This window comes from Gopherus flavomarginatus, chromosome 1, assembly GCF_025201925.1.
Source record: "Gopherus flavomarginatus isolate rGopFla2 chromosome 1, rGopFla2.mat.asm, whole genome shotgun sequence".
Lineage (NCBI taxonomy): Eukaryota > Metazoa > Chordata > Testudines > Testudinidae > Gopherus > Gopherus flavomarginatus.
This window is the reverse complement of record NC_066617.1, coordinates 366,657,343-366,678,255: the sequence shown is the minus strand read 5'-3', so window position 1 is coordinate 366,678,255 and position 20,913 is coordinate 366,657,343. Positions and strand designations below refer to the sequence as shown.

General features: G+C 50.7%; 1 protein-coding gene across 1 annotated transcript; it reads left to right on the top strand.

Moving 5' to 3' along the window:
* Window positions 1–5,641: 5,641 nt before the first annotated feature.
* On the top strand, window positions 5,642–20,693 carry CHRNA10 (cholinergic receptor nicotinic alpha 10 subunit). Its single transcript, XM_050938254.1, has 6 exons — window positions 5,642–5,699; window positions 14,040–14,230; window positions 16,314–16,468; window positions 17,942–18,474; window positions 20,068–20,257; window positions 20,300–20,693. Exons 1-6 carry the CDS (start codon window positions 5,642–5,644, stop codon window positions 20,691–20,693), a joined length of 1,521 nt encoding a protein of 506 aa, XP_050794211.1.
* Window positions 20,694–20,913: the final 220 nt, after the last annotated feature.

The window sequence follows — 20,913 nt, the reverse complement described above, 5'->3', positions numbered from 1 at the left end:
AAACTACTTCCAACTGGAGGGAGGTTGGAGGTGAGGAAGACAGCTGTTGTTTCCTTAATACCTGTAGGGCAGGTGTTGGGTGCAGAAAATCAAGGTCACTAATTCTTGCCAGAACCAACTATCTCTGTAGTGACCAAGCTTGCGTGGGCCACGGAAGATGAGCTACACTCTCCCAAAGGGGTGCCTCCATCTGTTGGCAGGGCAGTCTGGGGAAGTTCTGCACAGCTCTTACCCCTCCTTGGCTTACTTATGTGACTAGCCAGGACTCTGGTCTCAGGGGCATCTATTAGAAGCAATAATTACTTGAAAGGGAAGGTCCTTTTGTGAGTTTCTTTCCTTTGGAAAGAGGAAACCTTGCAGCCCTGTGCTTATATCCCATTCACTCCCCTGGAGAGGAGAGCTCTGTTTATGTAACGGATAATTAAATGTGACACCTGTAACTGTTCCAAAGGCAACAAGAAAGTTAGGTCATTTAGTGACTTATCCTCTTTTTTCATTATCTTAATTGACTTCATGCAAATCCACCTGCTTCTCTGGCTCCTGTGTAGTGGCGCAAAGGAGAAAAGTTGCAGGGACTTCAGGCTCAGGGATGAATAATTCACCACCTGTAAATAAAACCGTATCCTGCCTTAAAACTGATCAGCACTAGTGCTCATCTGCTGCTGCCTGGGATTAGCATATGAATGAAGCCAAGGAGATGTCAAGGGAGCTACTCGGGGCTCTTTAAAATGGGCCCCTAGTCGAGACAGGGAGCTGCACCTGGTTACGGGAGGAGAATCTTTTTGAGCTGGAGCATCATGAGCCCACTCGTAACTTCATGAAGATTCTCTTCCAACAGCTCTAACTTCCTAGGCCTGCAAAGTGCAGGGGCTCTCTGCTGCACCAGGTGAGAAGGTGGAAGTGCCTAGTGTCGCGTAGTATCCCTTTGACAGTTCTCTAAGCCTCCACCCTCTGCATTTTAGCCCTCCATTAGAGATTGTTGCTTCTGCTGTCGTCCAGCAGCGGAGAGAAGAATTTCACTCCAACTTGCTCCTTCCCCTTAGCTTCCCCAGTCTGTTTCTCTTGGACTGTTAGCTTTTAGAGGCAGATGCCGACATGTACAGGGCAGAACACCATTTTGGCACCGAGATTACATACATCGGCTACTGCAAATGTGGTGCAGGGAGGAGAGGTCATCTTGTGGTGGAGACAGTGGCATGGGATTCTGGAGATGTGGCTTCAATTCCTGGCTCTGCCACGCACACTCTGTGTCTCTGAGGGCAAGTCACTTTATCTCTCTGGGCCTCAGGTGAGAGGGCAATGCTACTTGTCCATTGCTCTATTCTGTCAAGTCTAAGCTATTTGGGGCTGGTGGTGTGTTTACAGCACCTAGCACAATGGGGCTAGGATATCGGACCACCCCAGAAGAGACTCTGGTCAGATAATAGCCCCAGTTCCCTAGTCATTTTTAAAAATCTATTGGTCTTTCTGACTTGCACCCAAGAGTTTTAAAAGAGCTGGCTGAGGAGCTTGCTGGTCCACTTCATATTCAATAAGTCTTGGAGCACTGGGGAAGTTCCAGAAGACTAGAAGAATGCTAAGGTTGGGTCAGCTTTTTAAAAGAGTGAATGGAATGACTTGGGTAATTATACGCCTGTCGGCCTGACATCAATTCCAGGCAAGATAATGGAGCAGCTAATATGGGACTTGATTGATCAAGAATTAAAGGAGGATAACGTAGTTAATGCAAATCAAAATGGGTTTATGATAGATACTGTCAACTTAACCTGATACCTTTTTTTTGATGATTACAGGGTTGATTCAAGTATTAGTGTTGAAGTCATATACTTGGCCTTCTGTAAGGCTTTTCACTTGGTACCGCACAACATTTCTGATTTTAAAAAAACTAGATGAATACAAAATGAGCATGGTGCATGTTAAATGGATTAAAAACTAAGTCTCAATGTAATTGTAAACAGGAAATCATCCCTTGAACAGGTCTATTTCTAGTGGAATCCTGCAGGGATCAGTTCTTGGCCCTAAGCCATTAACATCTTTATCAATGAGCTGGCAGAAGGCATAAAATCATCACTGATGAAGTTTGCAGATGATGCAAAAATTGAGGGAGTGGTAAATGAAGAAAACAGGCTGCTGACTCAGAGCAATCTATATCCATTAGTAAACTTGGTGCAAGCGAACAATATGCAAAAAGATACGAGGCTGGTTGTGGATAATCACCTCAACGTGAGCTCCCAGTGTGAGGCTGGGGCCAAAAGAGCTAATGTGATGCATCCCAGGATCAGCAGGGGAATCTCAAGTAGGAGCAGAGAGGTTATTTTCCCTCTGTATTTGACGCTGGTGAGACCGCTCCTGGAATCTTGTGCCCACGACTGGGCGATTGACAAACTGCAGAGGGTTCAGAGAAGAGCCATGAGCATGATTAAACGATATAGAGATTGACTTAAGGAGCTCAATCTATTTATCTTAACAAAGAGAAGGTTAAAGAGTGACTTAATCACAGTGTATAAGTACCTACCTGGGGAATGAATATTTAATAATAGGCTCTTCAATCTAGCAGAGAGCAGTCTAATACAATCCAATGGCTGGAAGCGGAAGCTAGAGGAATTCAAGTTGGAAATAAGGTGTGAATTTTTAAGTGAGTAATTAGCCATTAGAACAATTTTCCGAGGTTCTTGGTGGATTCTCCATCATTGACAATTTTCACATCAAGATTGGATGTTTTTTTTTCTGAAAACTCGGCTCTCGGAAATAATCTGTGGCAGGTCTCTGACCTGTGCTATACACGTGGTCAGGTAAGATGATCACAGTGGTCCCTTCTGGCCTTGGAATCGAGCAATCTCTCACTGCTATGACCATTTATCTCCATTGGGAAATCCAGCATTTATTCCCCAGGGTTTTTGAGAAGCCAGCCTTATTAGCAGCTTATCCACCATCTGAACTGTGATGCTAGGTGGTGAGGTTGTGCCAGCCATTGAAGTCAGCTTTGCAGTCTCTCCTTTTAAAGTAGTCAGCCAGCTTGTAAAACTCAAGGGGTGGGGGCTTGTTTCTCCTGTTACATTGGTTGTGTTAAAGACTGCTCAAAAGGTGGTGGTAAGAAATGGCTAAATAAGAGAAATGCCCCCCGAACAGCAGAGGGCAAACCTATCATGCCTGCAGGTATGGGAATGCCTGGAGACATGCCTGGCTCTGAAAGGTGAGATGTAATTGTTTCTGACACAGGGCCTTCTAGCTTTGAAGGATCTCAAGGCACATTGCTGGTACCAGTGAAGTGCCTGCTCGTGGTTAACTATGATACTTATTATATTATGGTAGCACCTAGAGGCCACAGCTGGGATCAGGCTCCATTGGACAAGGCACAATATAGGGGTATGGAACAGCTGCCATATGAGGTGAGATTAATAAGACTGGCACTTTTCAAGTTGGAAAAGAGATAACTAGGGCGGGGGGGAGATATCATAGAGGTCTATAAAATCATGACTGGTGTGGAGAAAGTAAATAACGAAGTGTTATTTATTCCTCATAACACAAGAACTAGGGGTCACCAAATGAAATGAATTGGCAGCAGGTTTAAAACAAACAAAAGGAAGTATTTCTTTACACAGCGCACAGTCAACCTGTGGAACTCTTTGCCAGAGGATGTTGTGAAGGCCAAGACTCTAACAGGGTTAAAAAAAGAACTGGATAAATTCATGGAGGGTAGGTCCATCAATGGCTATTAGCCAGCATGGGCAGGGATGGTGTGTCTAGCCCCTGTTTGCCAGAAGCTGGGAATGGACGACAGGGGATGGATCACTTGATGATTCCCTGTTCTGTTCATTCCCTCTGGGGCACCTGGCACTGGCCACTGTCAGAGACAGCGTACTGGGCTAGCTGGACTTTTTGTCCTAGTATGGCCGTTCTTATGTTCTTAAGCACGTAATAAGAGACAGTCCATATCTCAAAGAAGACCAGAAAGGGAGGTGTTATCCTTACTTGACACACAGGCTCGGAGGTTGCAACTTGCTCAACGCTGTGCAGAGTCTGTGGTAGAGTTGAGATTAGAACCAAGAACTTGCGAGGCCTCCGCTGCTGTCTTAGCCACCAGCCTTGCTTCCACTTTAACAGCCCATGATGATGCTGTGCAGCAGTGGGGGAGCGTGAGAGCTGACAGTTCGGATATTGATCTTGGTGAGGGTGTTAAGAGTGTTTATTTCCTTGCTAAATAACAAAGCTCTACTGCTATTAGCTCTATTCAGCAGGGGCTGTTTGCAAAATCAGGCAAAGGTGTTTTAGCGCCACCCGCTGTTCTATGCTGAAGATTTCCTGACTGTTTCTTTTTCATCCATTATAGCACAAAACATAAGAGCGACCCTACTGAGTCAGATCAGGGGTCCATCTAGCCCAGTATCCTGCCTCTGCCGTTCCCTCTGAAACATTTGTCACTGGCAGATCATCGAGTGATCAATCCGCGGCGTCCAGTCCCAGCTTCTGGCAGTTGGAAGTTTAGGGACACCCAATTTATGGACCTATTCTCCATGAATTTATATCATTCTTTTCTTAACCCAGTTATAGTTTTGGCTTTCACAACATCTCCTGCCAATGAGTTCCACAGGTTGGTTGTGCGTTGTGTGAAGAAGTACTTCATTATGTTTTAAACATGCTGTCTATTAATTTCGTCAGGTAACCCTCACATGTGATGTCAGCGGTTCTCAACCAGGAATACGCATACCCCTGGGGGTAAACAAGGGTCTTCCAGGGGGTACATCAACTCATCTAGATATTTGCCTAGTTTTACAACAGGCTACATAAAAAGCACTAGTGAAGTCAGTACAAACGATAATTTCATACAATGACTCGTTTATACTGCTCTATAGACGATACACTGAAATGTAAGTACAGGTTGAACCTCTCTAATCCAGCACTCCCTGATCCAGCAACATCCGTGGTCCAGCAGAGGCGCCGACCCCGTAGGTGCTCCGGGGCTGGAGCATGCATGGGGAAAAATTAGTGGGTGCAGAGCTTCCACCGGTGCCAAGCTCCCCTCTCCTTTCACTCGAGTTCACCTGTCTTCATACTTAGACTTGTTCATTCTGACAACTTTCAGCTGCTTCACTGCCTGCGTTATAGTTAACTGGAACTCTTCTTTGTGTGTTCTTCACCTGGATTTTACCAGCTTCTTTCCTAGCCTCTTTATTATGGTAGAGTTCCCTCTTTATAAATTCATCCCTAAGGGATGTGTCTGTCCAAACTGTGTGCTCCTCTGCACCTCTTGGCTTTCCTAAATCTCCATCAAGAGGCACTGAGCTTCCTCCTGTGCTGATGTTACCCATTAGGCGAACTAACCACAGCTCTTTGTACAAACCCCCCACCAGGTGATCAGTGATTCTTGAAGAGAGAGGATGGCATTACAGCCAGACCCCTCCTCCCCCCGCGAGCTTGCAGCCAGCTGCCAGCGCATGCAAGGATTCTGCATTCATGGCTCAAGCAGCTGAGCTGCTCTCTTGTTCCTGTCTGGGATACAATTTGGCAGATCAGGTTTTCCCCGCAGTGTCCCGAATGAAGCCAGCGTCTGATATGTCACCCTGAGCCCTGCACTTGTGTGCTCCAGTGTTCGAAGGGCTCTTCTCCAAGGCACACTTTGGACAGCAGCAGGAACGCAAGGATGGATCTCAATTCCTGCCTGCTCTCTCTGGGCTTCCTGGGGATCTGTGTGTCGCCAGGTGAGAATTCGTAAGCTTGTTTGTTCGTAAACGCTCCTAGAAGAAAACCCTCATCTTAGGCAATCCAGCCTTTGCTGCCCAGTGGCTGGCTCTGTCCTGCTTGCAAGTGTTTAATAGTAGCAGCTGGGAAGCTGGCTCAGTGCAGCTACCCAATGGCCGGGAGCCTAGTCTGAGGCATCTGCTCCGTAAGTAAATAATTTCCATGCAACTTGCAGCCTGTTTCAGAAATGTATCTTGGTGTGAGTCCCTATCCTAACACCCAGCTTACGCTCCTCTGAGCAAACCATGCTCTGCACTTCCCCTGAGGAGGCTGCTTTATTCAATGTACCACCTCAGTGTAGTATTTGGTGAGTTTTACATTCTTGGTTTTGCCAGGAAATGCAGCCCCTCAATTGGGCTTGAGTCGGGGTTAACTGCCCTACACCAGCTCCCATCCCCTGCTGCTGGGCGGGATGAGAACATGGACCATGAGGAAGGTGATGGGGTTTGCAGCCTTTCGCCTCCAGGCGGCCCAGGACTTGGGAGACCCAGGCTCTGCCACAGACTTCCTGTGTGACCCTGGCGAGCCACTTGGCCTCGCTCTGTGCCTCAGTTTCCCATCTGTAAAAGGGAATCCTAGAACTTCCCTGCCTCCCAGGGGTGTTGGGCTCTCAGACCGATGTGTCGAGAACAGTTCAGAGATGACAGGGCAGGTGGGGCTGAGCCATGATTTCGTTAGATAAATGATTTAATTAAATGCATGCCCTAATGCATTGGTCCCACGCACAATGCGTTCAGGCCTGGCAGTTCTGGGCTATGCTGTATTTGCTTGGCTGTTCTGGGCTCTGTATTCTGTTGAAGGGATGCCTTGGACTCTTACCTCTGCAAGTCCAGCTGCAGAGCCTGCCACTGCAATCAGCTAAATTGCAATTCAATCAGCTGTGTGAAAAGCACCTGCCTTTGGAAAGGCACCTAGTTAGTAACTGGAAAGGGGGCATCTTGATCTGTAAGCGAACCTTGCGAGATGTCAATAGTCGCGCCTGCCAGCGAAATGGGATCCTGGTCATTAAACTTTCAAACACAAGCAAGGCCAGAGCTCTGCACAGCATCTTCCAAGTGGGAGCTGAAGCCAAGAGGCAGAAGGACTGGGCACTGAATTGTGCCCTGACCTCAGAATTGGGGTGAGACCCTCCCACCTTGCCCTGAGCACTGTCATTCAGCTTCCCTCCCATTGACTTAGCTGGGATCGGGCTCCTTTGCATGCAGTGTCACCCCCACTAAGATCTCTTCTTGGCCAGCAATATGCTGAAAGGGGAGGGGTTGCTCCCTTCGTTAAAATCTCCTCCGTGCCACTGTCGGTGGGGTTCGCGCAATGCTTCTGTCAGCGTGCCTCTGCCTCTGCCTGCCAGAGGAGACACCCTCTTGTGGGAGGGGCACGGGACACACAGTCTGGAGAGCAAATCTTGTTGCCTTGGGAAAGTGCCAGTTTGCGGATGTCACTAACCGTGTCCCTGGGAGGTGCCGGCTCGTAGCGGATTGCTGGCTGCCGAGCTGTCCTCTCAGTGGGTTTGCCTTTCAGGAGCCTTGACCGAGATCAGGGCCGCATTGTGCTGGGTGCTTCACGTGCACAGACTGAGACACGGCCCCCGCCCGGCAGTGCTTCCAATCAAAGGGGCGGGGGAGAAGGAAGTGTGGCTATTCCCATGGGGTAGGTGGGGAGCGCGGAGATCCAAGGTCTCTCACTCAGTCTGTTGCAGAGGTGGGAACTCAACTCAGATCTCCTGAGCGCTGGGCCAGAGGAGTCACCCCCGCAACAGGCCATCCCCTGCATGTAGTTTTCAGGAACGAAGGACAAATAGCTCCTGTAGGTGGCACTTCGCGTAAGATGTTTCTGAAGTGTGTAGAAGTATGGTCGTATCCTTTTAAACAGAGGGTGAGCCTTCTCACTGTGGTGCTCACCGTGCTCTATAGCTTAGGCGCCACCAGAAACCAGGCAGAGCTGTGCTTTGTGGGTAATGAGGCCAGACCAGGGGTGCTAGAACAGAGGGGCCACGACCTCCCATTTTTGAGTGACGGGAGGGGGCAGAGAGGAACAAGCAGATGCTGGGGTCCTGTGGGGGGGGGAGAGCTGGTGAGAGGGTGGGGCCTTGGGAAGGAGAGGAGCAAGCAGGGTTGGGGCCTTGGGGAGAAGGGGTGGGGCTTGGGCAAAAGAGCCAGGGTTCAGGCACTGCTGGGCCCCCCCTCCCCCAACCTTTAGGGACCTTCTGCCATTCCTGGCCAGACGTGATGGGGAGTATTAGCAAACATGGTTACTGGGGCCCCAGCTTTGTGGTTTCTTCATATTTTTGCATAAACCAAAAAAGATCCAACAGTGTCTTTGTTAAATGAGGCTTGTCATAACATTTCTTCCCAGATCTGGACCTTAGCGTCCAAAATATGGGTGTTAGCATGAAAACCTCCAAGCTTAGGTACCAGCTTGGACCTGGTATCGCTGCCACCAGCTAAGAATTATACAGTGCCTAGCTCACTGTGGTCTCCCCAAAACCTTCCCTGGGGGACCCCAAGACTCAGATTCCTTGAGTCTCACAACAAAGGGGAATAAACTATTTCCCTTCCCCCTCCTCCCCTCCAGGTGTTCCCTCCCTGGGTTCCTGGAGAGATATACAGAAGCAAGTTCCGTGAATCTAAACAAAGGGATTCCACCCTCCCTGTTTCCAGTCCTGGAAACACAAGTACCGAGAGAGCTAATCTCTCTTCCCCCTCCGCCAGAGGGTATGCAAAGTCAGGCTTAGTAAATCTAACACAAAGAGATTTTCCCCCTGACTTCTTCCTCCCACCAATTCCCTGGTGAGCTGCAGACTCAATTCCCTAGAGTCCCTACTAAAGAAAAACTCCAACAGGTCTTAAAAAGAAAGCTTTATATAAAAAGAATGAAAAAAAGGACATAAGGATCTCTGTAATAAGGTGACAATGTACAGGGTCAATTGCTTAAAGGAAAAAAATGAATTAACAGCCTTATCCAAAAAGAATACAGTTTAACATGTTCCAGCAACTACACACATGTAAATACAACAGAAAACAATATAAACCTATTGTTTTACTATCCTTGTACTTACAACTTGGAAACAGAAGATTAGAAAGCCTGGAGATAGAAAAATCACTCTCAGAGCTGAGAGAAGAGAAAGACCAAGACAAAGAACAAAGAACTCACACCCAAAACTTCCCTCCACCCAGATTTGAAAAAGTCTTGTTTCCTGATTGGTCCTCTGGTCAGGTGTTTGGGTCCCTGTGTTAACCCTTTACAGGTAAAAGAACATTAACCCTTAGCTATCTGTTTATGACAAGGCTGCATCTCTGTTGGGTTGAGAGACTGTTTTTACTCAAGGGGGAAAGCAAAGGAATAGCCCGTCCCCACCTCACCTCTGCAGTAAATGTGTCCTTGGGACATGGGATTAATCCCAACGGAAAGGGGACGACACGTGTGGGAAGCCATGCTGTCGTCTCGGCCGCCCAGCACCATCTGCGTCGCCCTACTTTGCCGCGGTAGGGTCCAGTGCTGTTGACAGGAATAAAGAGCCCATGTCATGCAGCAATGGAGTAGAGCTGCAAATTATTGTTGTTAGTCATGTTTATGACGGTTGTGCTCAGGGACCAGCCAAGAATGGGGCCCCGCTGTGCTAGGCTCTGTACAGAGTAGGAGCCAGGCCCGGCCCCAGAGAACTAAGAATCTAAATAAACCAGACAGATGGAGGGTTGCTGGGGGATAGACCCATAAGCAGAGGGAACAATGTGATGGCAGCAAACAGCATTTAGTGTCCTGACTTTTCTAGGTGGGCTTAGTTGGGGGGCGGGAGGAGCTAAATGGAAGGGGAAGCAGCAGGGCAGGGGAGAACTGTTCTTTAGTTGTTGGACTGAAGCATAATGCACAGAAGCAATGCTTTGCATGGGGGGCATTTGTTCGGTCACTTAATTCTTGCTGGGCCTTGGGATTTAATCTTTGGGGTCTTTATTTAGCCAATGGGACAAATACAGAGCTTGGGAATGGCGATGAATAAAGAGAAGCTCAAAATTAATGCCCAAGCTGAAGGCAGCTTGGAAATGTGCATTCATCTGCTCCGTGTGAGAGGCACGGCTAGAATTGCACCAAAAACCATCTGATCAACCCCCGAAATAGCTGCTGATCTGTATGGCCGTGTGGCCGCACTGCCAAGGACTGTGCAGAGACTGGTTTTGTTTTCGAAAATCCAGGTAGAAAATGAAGGCTACAGCGCTTTCGGGATTGTTTCTGGGTGGCGCGAGGGTGACACGTTCCTTTGGAAACACTGGATTTAATTGGAAGGTAAAGTTTTGGGTGCGTGTCTGTTTCAAAGTGGCAGCCATACTGCCATTCAGAGTCAGCTGTTGGGCTGCTAGCCATGGGAAAGGGAGGCCTCTGTATCTCTTAACTAGGGGGCTAGTGAGCCTTGCCTGCCTTTGCAGAGGGTGTTGGGATCTACAGGTGAGAAGCTCTGCACAGAAGCTTATCAGAGGGATAGGCAGCCAAGCTCCCAGGACCAGCCGTGGGCCTGTGGCAGCAGAGCCGGCCTTGCCCTGGAATGAAAGTTGGGATTAGGTCTAAGCAGAAAGGTCCAAGAGCCCTACCTGGCCTCAGCCCTGCAAGCTGGTTAGAACAGCTGGTCAGCACGTGACGCTGGCTGATCTCCCTGACGTGTCCGGTGGGAGGCTCAGTGCAGCAGGACAGCAGCAAGGTTATGTGGGCGGTGGCTGCCTCAAAGCCAGGACACGTGCCCGCTCGCATAGAGCGGGTGCTTGTCCCTGCCATCCCCTCTCGCTCCCGGCATGCGGGGCTAGGAGGCTGCACTTCTCCCTCGTTACTGGAGCAGCTCTTTGTTGCCTCTGTGCTGTAGGATTCAGAGCCATGGGGAGCTGGGCTTGCTTCTCCTGAGCCTGGCCTGCTTCTGCTCCAGACTGTCTTGCTGGGCCCGAATGCCACGGGCTATTCGTGGCCACTGGCCCTGGCATTCCCAGGTCACTGCTGTGAACGTGTGTGTGTGTGTGTGTGTGTCTTCTGCTGAAACGGCCTTGCCTGCCCAGGAGAGGGGATCTAGTTCTTCTGTGGGGGGAGCATGATTTCCCTCCCCCACCCCCCAGTCAGAGATCCAAATGGCTGCCTCCCCCAAGGCCCTGGCCCTGGCAGCTCTGAGTCAGCGAAGTGGAGAAAGGGGGTTGTCACATGGGCTTGAATCTGGGTAAACTGCCCTGCTCCACCTCCCTTCCCATGCTGCTGGGTGGGATGAGAACATGGGCAGTGAAGGAGGTGATGGGGTTTGCAGCCTTTTGCCTCCAGGCATCCCAGGACTTGGGAGACCCTGGCTCTGCCACAGACTTCCTCTGTGACACTGGGTGAGTCACTTGGCCTAGCTCTGTGCCTCAGTTTCCCATCTGTAAAAGGGAAATCCTAGAACTTCCCTGCCTCACAGCAGTGTTGGGGCTCTCAGACTGATGTGTTGAGGACAGGCCAGGAGGGGCTGAGCCATGACTTCATTAGATAAATTATCCTGTTCCCATGCACAATGCATTAGGGCTTGACGGTTCCTTGGGGTTGGCTGTCCTGGGCTCTGTATTCGAACTGGCAGGCGTGCTCCCAGTCCAGGGCTGTGAATACCTGGGTTCCCAGGCGTTTCATAATGCATCTCCTGGACTTTAACCAAGCGAGGCCAGGTGCCTGAGAACAACAGACAGTATGGAAGGGTCACATGATGGAACAACGGAAACTCTTTCCCCTGGGGGTTGCTTCGACCTCCTGCTTCCCAGCTGGTGCCTACCAACTTACCAGGATTTGTCTGTCTTTTTCATTAAATAAGATCAAACCTAGAGCCAGTCCTGGCACCAGACCTCCCCACAACATGGTACTCCCTCCCAGGCCTGAATCTCTCCCAGACCATCTGCCCTGAAATGTCCTGTCCTCTCCTGGGTCGCTCAGAGGAGTAATTAAGGTGCATTGCTCCTTCAAAGAGACAAAAGCCCAGTGGTTCATTGCTTTGACTGGAGTTAATAATCACTACACTTTCTAGTGACTAGGGTATGTCTACACTATGAAATTAGGTCGATTTTATAGAAGTTGATTTTTAGAAATTGATGTTGTCGATTGTGTATGTCCACAGTAAGTGCATTAAGTCAGCGGAGTGCGTCCTCACTACCATGCCTAGCATTGACTTATGGAGTAGGTGCACTGTGGATAGCTATCCCACAGTTCCCGCAGTCTCCGCCGCCCATTGGAATTCTGGGTTAAGCTCCCAATGCCTGATAGGACAAAAAAAATTGTCGCGGGTGGTTTGGGATATATTTAGTCAGTCGCCTCTCCCTCCATGAAAGCAACGGCAGACAATCAATTTGTGCCAGACACCAGGGCGATTAGAAGAGCACAGCTAGGTGTGCTGCGCATCAGAGGCTTTGAAAACCAGTTTAATGACTGGCCAGGCTTCGGTGTGACAATTGTGTGTGTTTCTCCTTGATGCAAACCTGTCCTCTTTGTTCATTTTAATTCCCTGTAAGCCAACCACCCTCCCCCCTTTGAAATAAAGTAACTATTGTTTTGAAACCATGTATTCTTTCTTTCTTAATTTAAAAAAAAATGAGATAACGGACAAGGTAGGCTGGGTGGGGTGGTGGAGGAGGGAAGGACAAGACCACGTTGATTTTTACTATGGCTACAATAAGCAAACTGTTTGAATTACAGCCTTCTGTTGCTTGGGCCATCCTCTGGAGTGGAGTGGCTGGATGCCCGGAGCCTCCCCCCACCACGTTCTTGGGCATCTGGGTGAGGTGGCTATGGAATATGGGGAGGAGGGGAGGCAGTTATACAGTGGATGCAGTGGGGGCTGTGCTCTTTTTGGCTTTCCTGAAGCTCCAACAGATGTTTCATCATCATCATCATCATGTCCATTTGCTCCTCCAACAGACACTTCATAATGTCCTTTCCTGGCCTCTGCCACTGAAGGCCTCCTTGCATCAAGCTGTGCCCTATCAATGCGGGAGGACTGCATAAGCTCGGAAAACACGTCATCGCGAGGTTGTTTTTTTTTTTTTTTTTTTTTTTTTTTTGCCTTCTAATCTGTGATAACACAGGGACAGAGACGATGGGGGGAGCATAGAAACATTCTACGCTCTACGATTCTGGGGGGACTGCATGGTCACCAGTGCTGTTGAGTTTGCCATGCTGACCAAACAGGAAATGAAATTCAAAAGTTCCCGAGGCTTTTCCTGTGTACCTGGCTAGTGCATTGGAATTCAAAGTGCTGTCCAGAGCGGTCACAATGGATTACTCTGGGATAGCTTCTGGAGGACAATACCATCGATTTGCGTCCGCACTACCCCAAATTCAACCCAGCAAAGTCGATTTTAGCACTACTCCCTGCGCCGGGGAGGAGTACAGAAGTCGATTTTAAGAGCCCTTTAGATCCATGGAATGGGGTTGGTTGTGTGGTCGCATTCATTTTTAAATTGACCTAACGCGGCTAAATTTGACCTAACCCCATAGTGTAAACCAGGCCTAAGACTTGACAAAACTACAGTCTGGCTTTGAGGTAAGAAGCTACCACACCTTTCAGTGAGGTGGCTGGCCACTCCTTGGTCAGGATCTTCAACAAAGTCCAAAGTGCTCGGTTCCTTTGTCGTCTTAGGTGAAAGATCCCTTGGGGTTATGTGCTCCTCTTGTGTAGTCCTGTGAACTTCTGAAGTGTTCCCATTCCAAAGTTCCTTGCCCCTACCATGAGGAACAGTGCCGGGATGTCTGATGGAGAAGATTCCAGGGCAGTTTCTTCCCTGCTGGTGCTTTCTACAATGCAAGCTCGTCTGTCCCTGCAGCCTCTGTTACGCCAACGAGTGGCTTGACTTGTGATTGTGATTGCACCTGGAGGGAGCCATCGGCTTTTCCTTTGTCTGGAAAAACCTGTTTCCCCGCTCCTTGGACTATACATCATAGTCCCATATTTCCTTCACATTTGTACAGCCCTCTGGGTGTTGACCGTATGTTGACCACTCCAGAATAGTAATGACCAGTGCGGTGTTGGTTTTCCAATGATGCCTTACACGACGCCTGTTGTATACTGATGGCTATAAGCGAGTTGGGGGGCACTGAACTGGTCAGGCCAGCTGAAACTCACTACCGGTTACTCGCGAGCCCCTTGCCTCAGTCCCAGCAATGCTCTTAGGCTCACAGTGACCATTGCCTTGCCCCACAGATATACCCTCGTAGGCAGCAGCTCTGCGTGGTCTCAGCTGTGCAGTTAGTTCAGGGGTTTGCATGCACAGCTTATCCGTGCTGGGTTCTATGCAGCCCCGCTGCCTTTTGCTTCCCAGTTCCCCTCCAGCTTTGCCGTGTGTCTTTTTTATCTATTTATTTAGGGTGCTCAGGAGCTCAGGGAAAATTCGCCTACAAGTTGCTCCACGACTTGTTTGCCAACTACTCCAATGCTCTGCGACCGGTGGAGGACACGGACCAGGCGCTGAACGTCACCCTGCAGATCACCCTGTCTCAGATCATCGACATGGTATGTCTGTGAAATACAGGCCATTCCTTACCTGTGCAGGCCACGCAAGACATGTCACCTGCTGGGAGATCGAGGTCTCGCTCTGAGGGTTGCAGGACAAACAATCCAGATGGGGGCTGAGGAGGTTACTCCGAATGTCACCTCCAAGTGCACCCTTTGCATCCCTGTGTTGGAGCAGAACCAGGGGCTAAATCCTGGGCCAAAGACCCTCACCACTAGCCAGTGACAGTGTCCTAACCCCAAAGTGAGGGCTAACAGGAATTAGTAACATGGCTGCAGTGGGATCTGGTCCCATCCAGCCCAAAGAGGAACTGATCCGTGATCTCCTGATGTGGTAGGTTTTCTAACATAGTCTGACTCCGAGCCCCAATCATAGAATATCAGGGTTGGAAGAGACCTCAGGAGGTCATGTAGTCCAACCCCCTGCTCAAAGCAGGACCAATCCCCAACTAAATCATCCCAGCTAGAGTTTTGTCAAGTGGGCCTTAAAAACCTCTAAGGAAGGAGATTCCACCACCTCCCTAGGTAACCCATTCCAGAGCTTCACCACCCTCCTAGTGAAAAAGTTTTTCCTAATACCCAATCTAACCACCCCGACTGCAACTTGAGACCATTACTCTTTGTTCTGTCATTTGGTACCACTGAGACCAGTCTAGGTCAGGGATGGGCAAACTATGGCCCACGGGCCACATCCAGCCCGCGGGCCCATCCTGCCTGGCCCCCGAGCTTCTGGCCTGGGTGGCTCACCCCCGGCCCCTCCCCCACTGTTCCCCCCTCATCTGCAACCTCAGCTCGTTTGCTTCGCCACCGCTGCAATGCTCTGGGCGGCAGGGCTGTGAGCTCCTGGGGCAGCGCAGCTGCAGAGCCCTGCCTGACCTGGTCTCTGAGCTGCATGGTAACGGCAGCAGCAGCGTGGCCCAACTCTAGCTGGGCGGCGCGGCTATAACGCCGCCAGCCACCGGTGCTCCAGGCAGTGTGGTGAGGCGGTTGGATAGAGGGCAGTGGAGTTCGGGGTGGTGGTCAGGGGGTGGGGTGTGGATGGTGGTTGGGAGTGAAGCAGGGGGTTGAATGGGGGCAGGGGTCCTGGGGGGGCAGTTAGGAAGGAGGGGGGGTTGGATGGGGCAGCAGAGGGCAGTCAGGAGACAGAGATGGGGGGGCGAGGGTCCGGGGGCAGTCAGGGGGCAGGGGTGTGTGGATGGGGCAGGGGTCCCAGAGGGGCCGTCAGGGAACAGAGGTGGTTGGATGGGGCAGGAGTCCTGGGGGGGGCACTACCTCCTCCCCTAATCGGCCTTCCAAACAATTTATAATCCCCGATGCGGTCCTCAGACCAAAGTTTGCCCGCCCCTGTTCTAGATCCATCCTCTTTGGAACCCCCTTTCAGGTAGTTGAAAGGAGCTATCAAATCCCCCCTCATTCTTCTCTTCTGCAGACTAAACAATCCCAGTTCCCTCAGCCTCTCCTCATAAGTCATGTGCTCCAGCCCCCTAAGCATTTTTGTTGCCCTCTGCTGGACTCTTTCCAATTTTTCTACATCCTTCTTGTAGTGTCGGGCCCCAAACTGGACACAGTACTCCAGATGAGGCCTCACCAATGTCGAATAGAGGGGAATGATCACGTCCCTCGATCTGCTGGCAATGTCCCTACTTATACAGCCCCAAATGCCGTTAGCCTTCTTGGCATAATGGCACGCTGTCGACTCATATCCAGCTTCTCATCCACTGTAACCCCTAGGTCTCTTTCTGCAGAACTGCTGCCTAGCCATTCAGTCCCTAGTCTGTAGCAGTGCTTGGGATTCATCCGTCCTAAGTGCAGAACTCTCTGCACTTGTCCTTGTTGAACCTCATCAGATTTCTTTTGGCACAATCCTCTAATTTGTCCAATCCTGCACAGTCCCATGGATTTCCCTGGCATTCTTCTCAAGCTGAAAGCGAAGCATGCATCACCATTGGCAAGGTCCCTTGTGAGGGTGGCTTCATGGTGGTAAAGTGAATGACAAATGCACTGCCAGTTAGTGTAAAACCAGTTTCTTTTTTCCCCCTCCCCAGAGGTGGCTGCATTTCACACACAACTCTCCCTGTTCCAGGACGAGAGGAACCAGATCCTAACTGCCTACCTGTGGATCCGGCAGGTGTGGGTGGATGCCTACCTGGCCTGGGATAAGGACGATTACGATGGGATTGACACCATCCGCATACCTAGTAGTTACGTATGGAGACCTGACATAGTCCTGTATAACAAGTAGGTCAGCGTGGTAGTGAACTGCACCACTTCTGGAGATAAGGCTCCTGTGGCCTGGTGGGGGGATAGAACCAGGGACCCTCCAGCTCCATAAACACAGGCCCCTGCCACCTGAACCAGCGGTGGCTCTGTTAGCTGGAGGAGAGGTTACTGAAGTGCTTCTTTGCCGGCTGCAGCTCCTAGAGGGCAACAGGCTCACAGGCTGTATCTGGAAGAGAGGCTCCTGTGCACAGGTTAACAGGCTGCAGAGCCTAGGCATCTTGGAGCCGTGCAGAGACCATGTAATTGCACCCCTTGTTACGGGCACCCCCGCGGCACGGTGAGCGTAACAGCTTCTGCCTTGGGCCATGGCCCCCTCAAAGGCTGCACAGATGTAGGGGGCAAAAACCTTCCCGGCACATTCTGCTGCTCGCTGACCTCATCTGCTTTGGTCTCATCCCGCACCTTCCCCGGTGCGGCGCTGGGAGCAGCCGGGGGAGAGGGATCAGCTCACTGAGGCCCAACGGTGCCTGGGTACAGCTGAGCGGCCTCGCACACAGGCAGGTAAAGCCCACGCCTGCCAATCAGAGCAGCTGAGTGCAACAGGTGGCGTCCCAGGCTGATCTGTCACCCTTGAAGGGGAGAACAGGAGGGAAGCTGTCAGAAGGCGGGCGTGTGGCTGTTTAAAGACTGGACATCTCTGACTGAGAAGCCCAGAACTGGACCTGGCTTTATCTTGTATCTGTTTGCAGACTCCAGGTGATTTTTATTGGGGGGGGAGGGGCTCCTCAGAGCAAAAATCTCATGACTCATTTGTTTAAAAACAAAATCAAGGCCCACAGGCCCCTGGTCCTGATTGACCCTCTAATAACACCAAGCCAGCCAGGGCCGGCTTTAGTAAGTGTGGGGCCCAATTCGAACAGTTTTGAGGGGGCCCCGGCAGAGATGACTTAAACAAACAAACAAAAAACACATGTAAAAAAGCACGTGTGGCTTGTACTCATCGGGTGGTGCTCTGAGTCTTCGGTGGCACTTCAGTGGCGGGTCCTTTGCTTGCTCCAGGTCTTCGGCAGCACTGAAGGACCTGCCGCCAAAGTGCCACCGAAGACCCACAGCAAGCAAAGGACCTGCCGCCGAAGACCTGAAGCGCCACCAGGTGAGTAAAAATTAAAAAGGCGCCTCTAGCCAGGGAAGGGATTCTCACTGGGCACGGGGCCTGATTCGGGGTAATTGGTGGAATAGGCCTAAAGCTGGCCCTGAAGCCAGCCAGTGAACAAGTGACCCTACGAAACACACCTGTGTTGGCCACTGAGTGCTCACGAGGGACCCTACTGGACCAAGCCAGCGAGCTCTGTCTCGCATTCGTGAGCAGCCCTACTGGAACAAGCCCAGCAGAGCAGGGGAGGGGCTAGGCTAGCTAGGGCCGTGCAGTCTTGTCTCGTATGTAAGGACTCTTCCCCCAGACCCCCACATCTGTGTTCCCTGTCCCTCCAGCGCCGACGACCAGTTCACAGAATCCATGGAGACCAATGTGGTGATCCGCTATGACGGGCAGGTGATGTGGGACTCCCCTGCCATCACCAAGAGCTCCTGCAAGGTGGACGTCTCCTACTTCCCCTTCGATGGGCAGCAGTGCCGACTGACCTTCGGCTCGTGGACCTACAACGGCAACCAGATCGACCTCCTGAATGGGCTGGACACGGGCGACCTGACGGACTTCGTGGAGAACGTGGAGTGGGAGGTGCTGGGCATGCCGGCCAAGAGGAACGTCATCATCTACGGCTGCTGCTCAGAGCCCTACCCCGACATCACCTACACGCTGCTCCTCAAGCGACGTGCCTCCTTCTACATCTTCAATCTGCTCCTCCCCTGCATCATGATCTCCTTCCTGGCCCCGCTGGGCTTCTACCTCCCAGCCGACTCTGGGGAGAAGGTCTCCTTGGGGGTGACGGTCCTGCTGGCGCTCACCGTCTTCCAGCTGCTGGTGGCAGAGAGCATGCCGCCCTCCGAGAATGTGCCACTGATCGGTGAGTATCTGCCTCTGCCTGCAGCTGGATGGGCAACTGTGGAAGCCCTCTATCCACTTGGCAGGTGCAGCACGTGACACAGAATGGGTACACTTTAAACCGGGTCACTGTTCATGTGCTTCAGCCATGCAAGGATCAGCTCTAGGGGCTTATCCATTCCAGTCCTCAGCCTCTTCGCTAAAACTGTCTGCAAGTGGCACACTGCAGCCATGGTGGAATCCCAGCTTCCATTCTAGTTCTCCTTTCCTGCCTTACCTAGGGACCAGGGGCACTCTCCATCCCTTGCAGTCTTAAAGACAAGATTAGACATCTCTCTAGCAGATAGGCTGTAGCTCAATCAAGTTACGGGCTAGATAAAGAAATTGAGTGAAATCTCTGGCCTGTGTTCTGCAGATCAGATTGGATCATCTCAATGGGCCCTTCTGGCCTTGGAGTCTATGAATCTAACCAAACACACACCTTTCCAGAGTAATTTTTCTATGCTTGGTCTCACTCTCAAATATATATTTTTTGTTTTGAACGTCCGAGCCAAATCTGCTCAGGTTTGTTTTTTTCAGGGTTTTCTTTGAGCAAGTGGAAAGGGGGTGGTCCCCTTTTACACCTTTGTGTTTCATTTAGAAATCTTGTGCTCAGAATACCTGCATTAAAACCAAATGAAATTAGAAGCTTCAAACTTGGCTTGTTTGATAGGTCTCATTGAGATCAAAGACTCAACCCAAGTTTGTGGCTCATATGTTTGAGCCTACTTGAAAGTGGACAATTTTTTAAATCTAAAATAGCATTTTGCAAGATGGTCTGATGTTTTGGGTGCTGCTATTTATTTTTTGCACATAGCTTTTGTTAAGGTTGTTGCAGTTCAGGCTGAAATTATCGTTTTGAAATGCTTGTGACCTTACAAACTCTGCAGTGACTTTTCTATCTGATTTTGATTTTTTTTTTTAATCTTGATCTCCAAAATGTTTGAAGTGGGTTTATAAGGTTCTATACTCTTGCTGCCAGTATGTGCATCCTGAATTGGGATGACCCAGACTACTGCAGATTTAAGGAGAGGTTGGTGTTTGAGACAGATAGGCAGCCCCCGTTAAGTAGGGATGGCTTCAGTAGGGGTTGGTTTAGGTGGGCTGCATATGGGAAATCTTGGCTAAAGCCTGGCTGTATTCTGTAGACTTCAGGAACACCTTAAAAAAAATCAAGCCAAGTCTGAAGGCTGCAGGCCAGATCCTGAGGTGCAGCATGGTTGCTCTGCACCACACTGACACCAGAGTCTGTATCTAAAGCTGATGTTCCCAACCGCTGAAGGACCATCCCCGTGCAAGGGGTTCTCTTATGGCCTAGAGGGTCCCACACTAGCGTCTTGTTTGCTGCTGGTGGAAGGGACTCCTCTGGAGGACAGAGGCTATTCTTGGGACTATAACAACCTGCTTCTTCATAGCTAGAGAAGTTGTTCTTTAGCTTACATGGTAGGAGCTTGTGTTTTGGTGTTGAAGGTCCTCGCGTCCCATTCCTCTGGGTGAGCAGCAGTGGCTGGGCCTGCAGCCACAAGTCCCCACTTCCTGGGTCAGTCACTGCACGTCCCTCCTTCTTGTCTTCTAGGGAAGTATTACATTGCCACCATGACCATGATCACAGCCTCCACTGCACTGACCATATTCATCATGAACATTCACCACTGCGGCCCAGGAGCCAAGCCCGTGCCCAAGTGGGCCAAGAAGTTCATCCTGCAGTACATGGCCCGGCTATTCTTTGTCTACGAGGTGGGGGAGAGCTGCAAAAGTCCCAAACGGCAACTGGGCCACCTACCCACAGTCCAGGTGGTGAGTGGCAGGGCCTCCAAGGAGGAGCAGAAAGCCCAGACAACGGAGGATGACTCGTACGCGACATGCCGGGAGAACTCTCCGCAGCAGGAGTTGGTGCCGCAGAGGGTCAGCAGTGCCTCTGGGCAGCAGGACTGGAAAGAGACCGGGACACGTATGAAGCTAGAGTGTGGCTGGGAGGGGCAGCAGCACCAAGTCTGTGTGAAGACCCCATGCCTTTGCCACCACAACAGCCTGCTGAGGAACGTTGAGTACATTGCCAACTGCTTCCGGGACCAAAAGGCGGCTCAGAAACAGAGTGGCGAGTGGAAGAAAGTGGCCAAGGTCATGGATCGCATCTTCATGTGGATCTTCTTCATTATGGTCTTCTTCATGAGCATGCTCATCATGGGCAAAGCCATCTGAAGAGCCCTCGGCATGCAACGCCCGCTAGTTAGCTAGGACCTTTCGTCTCACCCTGTCGGAGCTGCGGGAGCACACGGGTGGGCGGCCTGGAACGGTCCATCCTGGCGCTGCTGTGGAAACTATTGCACGTGAAGTCTCACTAATAGCATGTTCTCCTAATTCCGTAGAGATCTATCCTTTGGCAATCCTAGAACCCGTCTTCCCCCACAAGGGCGGCACC

What these genes read in the sequence shown, in the direction of transcription:
- CHRNA10 (XM_050938254.1), top strand. Translation starts at nt 5,642, where the DNA reads ATGGATCTCAATTCCTGCCTGCTCTCTCTGGGCTTCCTGGGGATCTGT. An exon ending in GACATAGTCCTGTATAACAA is followed by an intron (nt 16,469 to 17,941) that starts GTAGGTCAGCGT and finishes CTGTCCCTCCAG; the next exon opens with CGCCGACGACCAGTTCACAG. An exon ending in AGCTGCAAAAGTCCCAAACG is followed by an intron (nt 20,258 to 20,299) that starts GCAACTGGGCCA and finishes GGTGAGTGGCAG; the next exon opens with GGCCTCCAAGGAGGAGCAGA.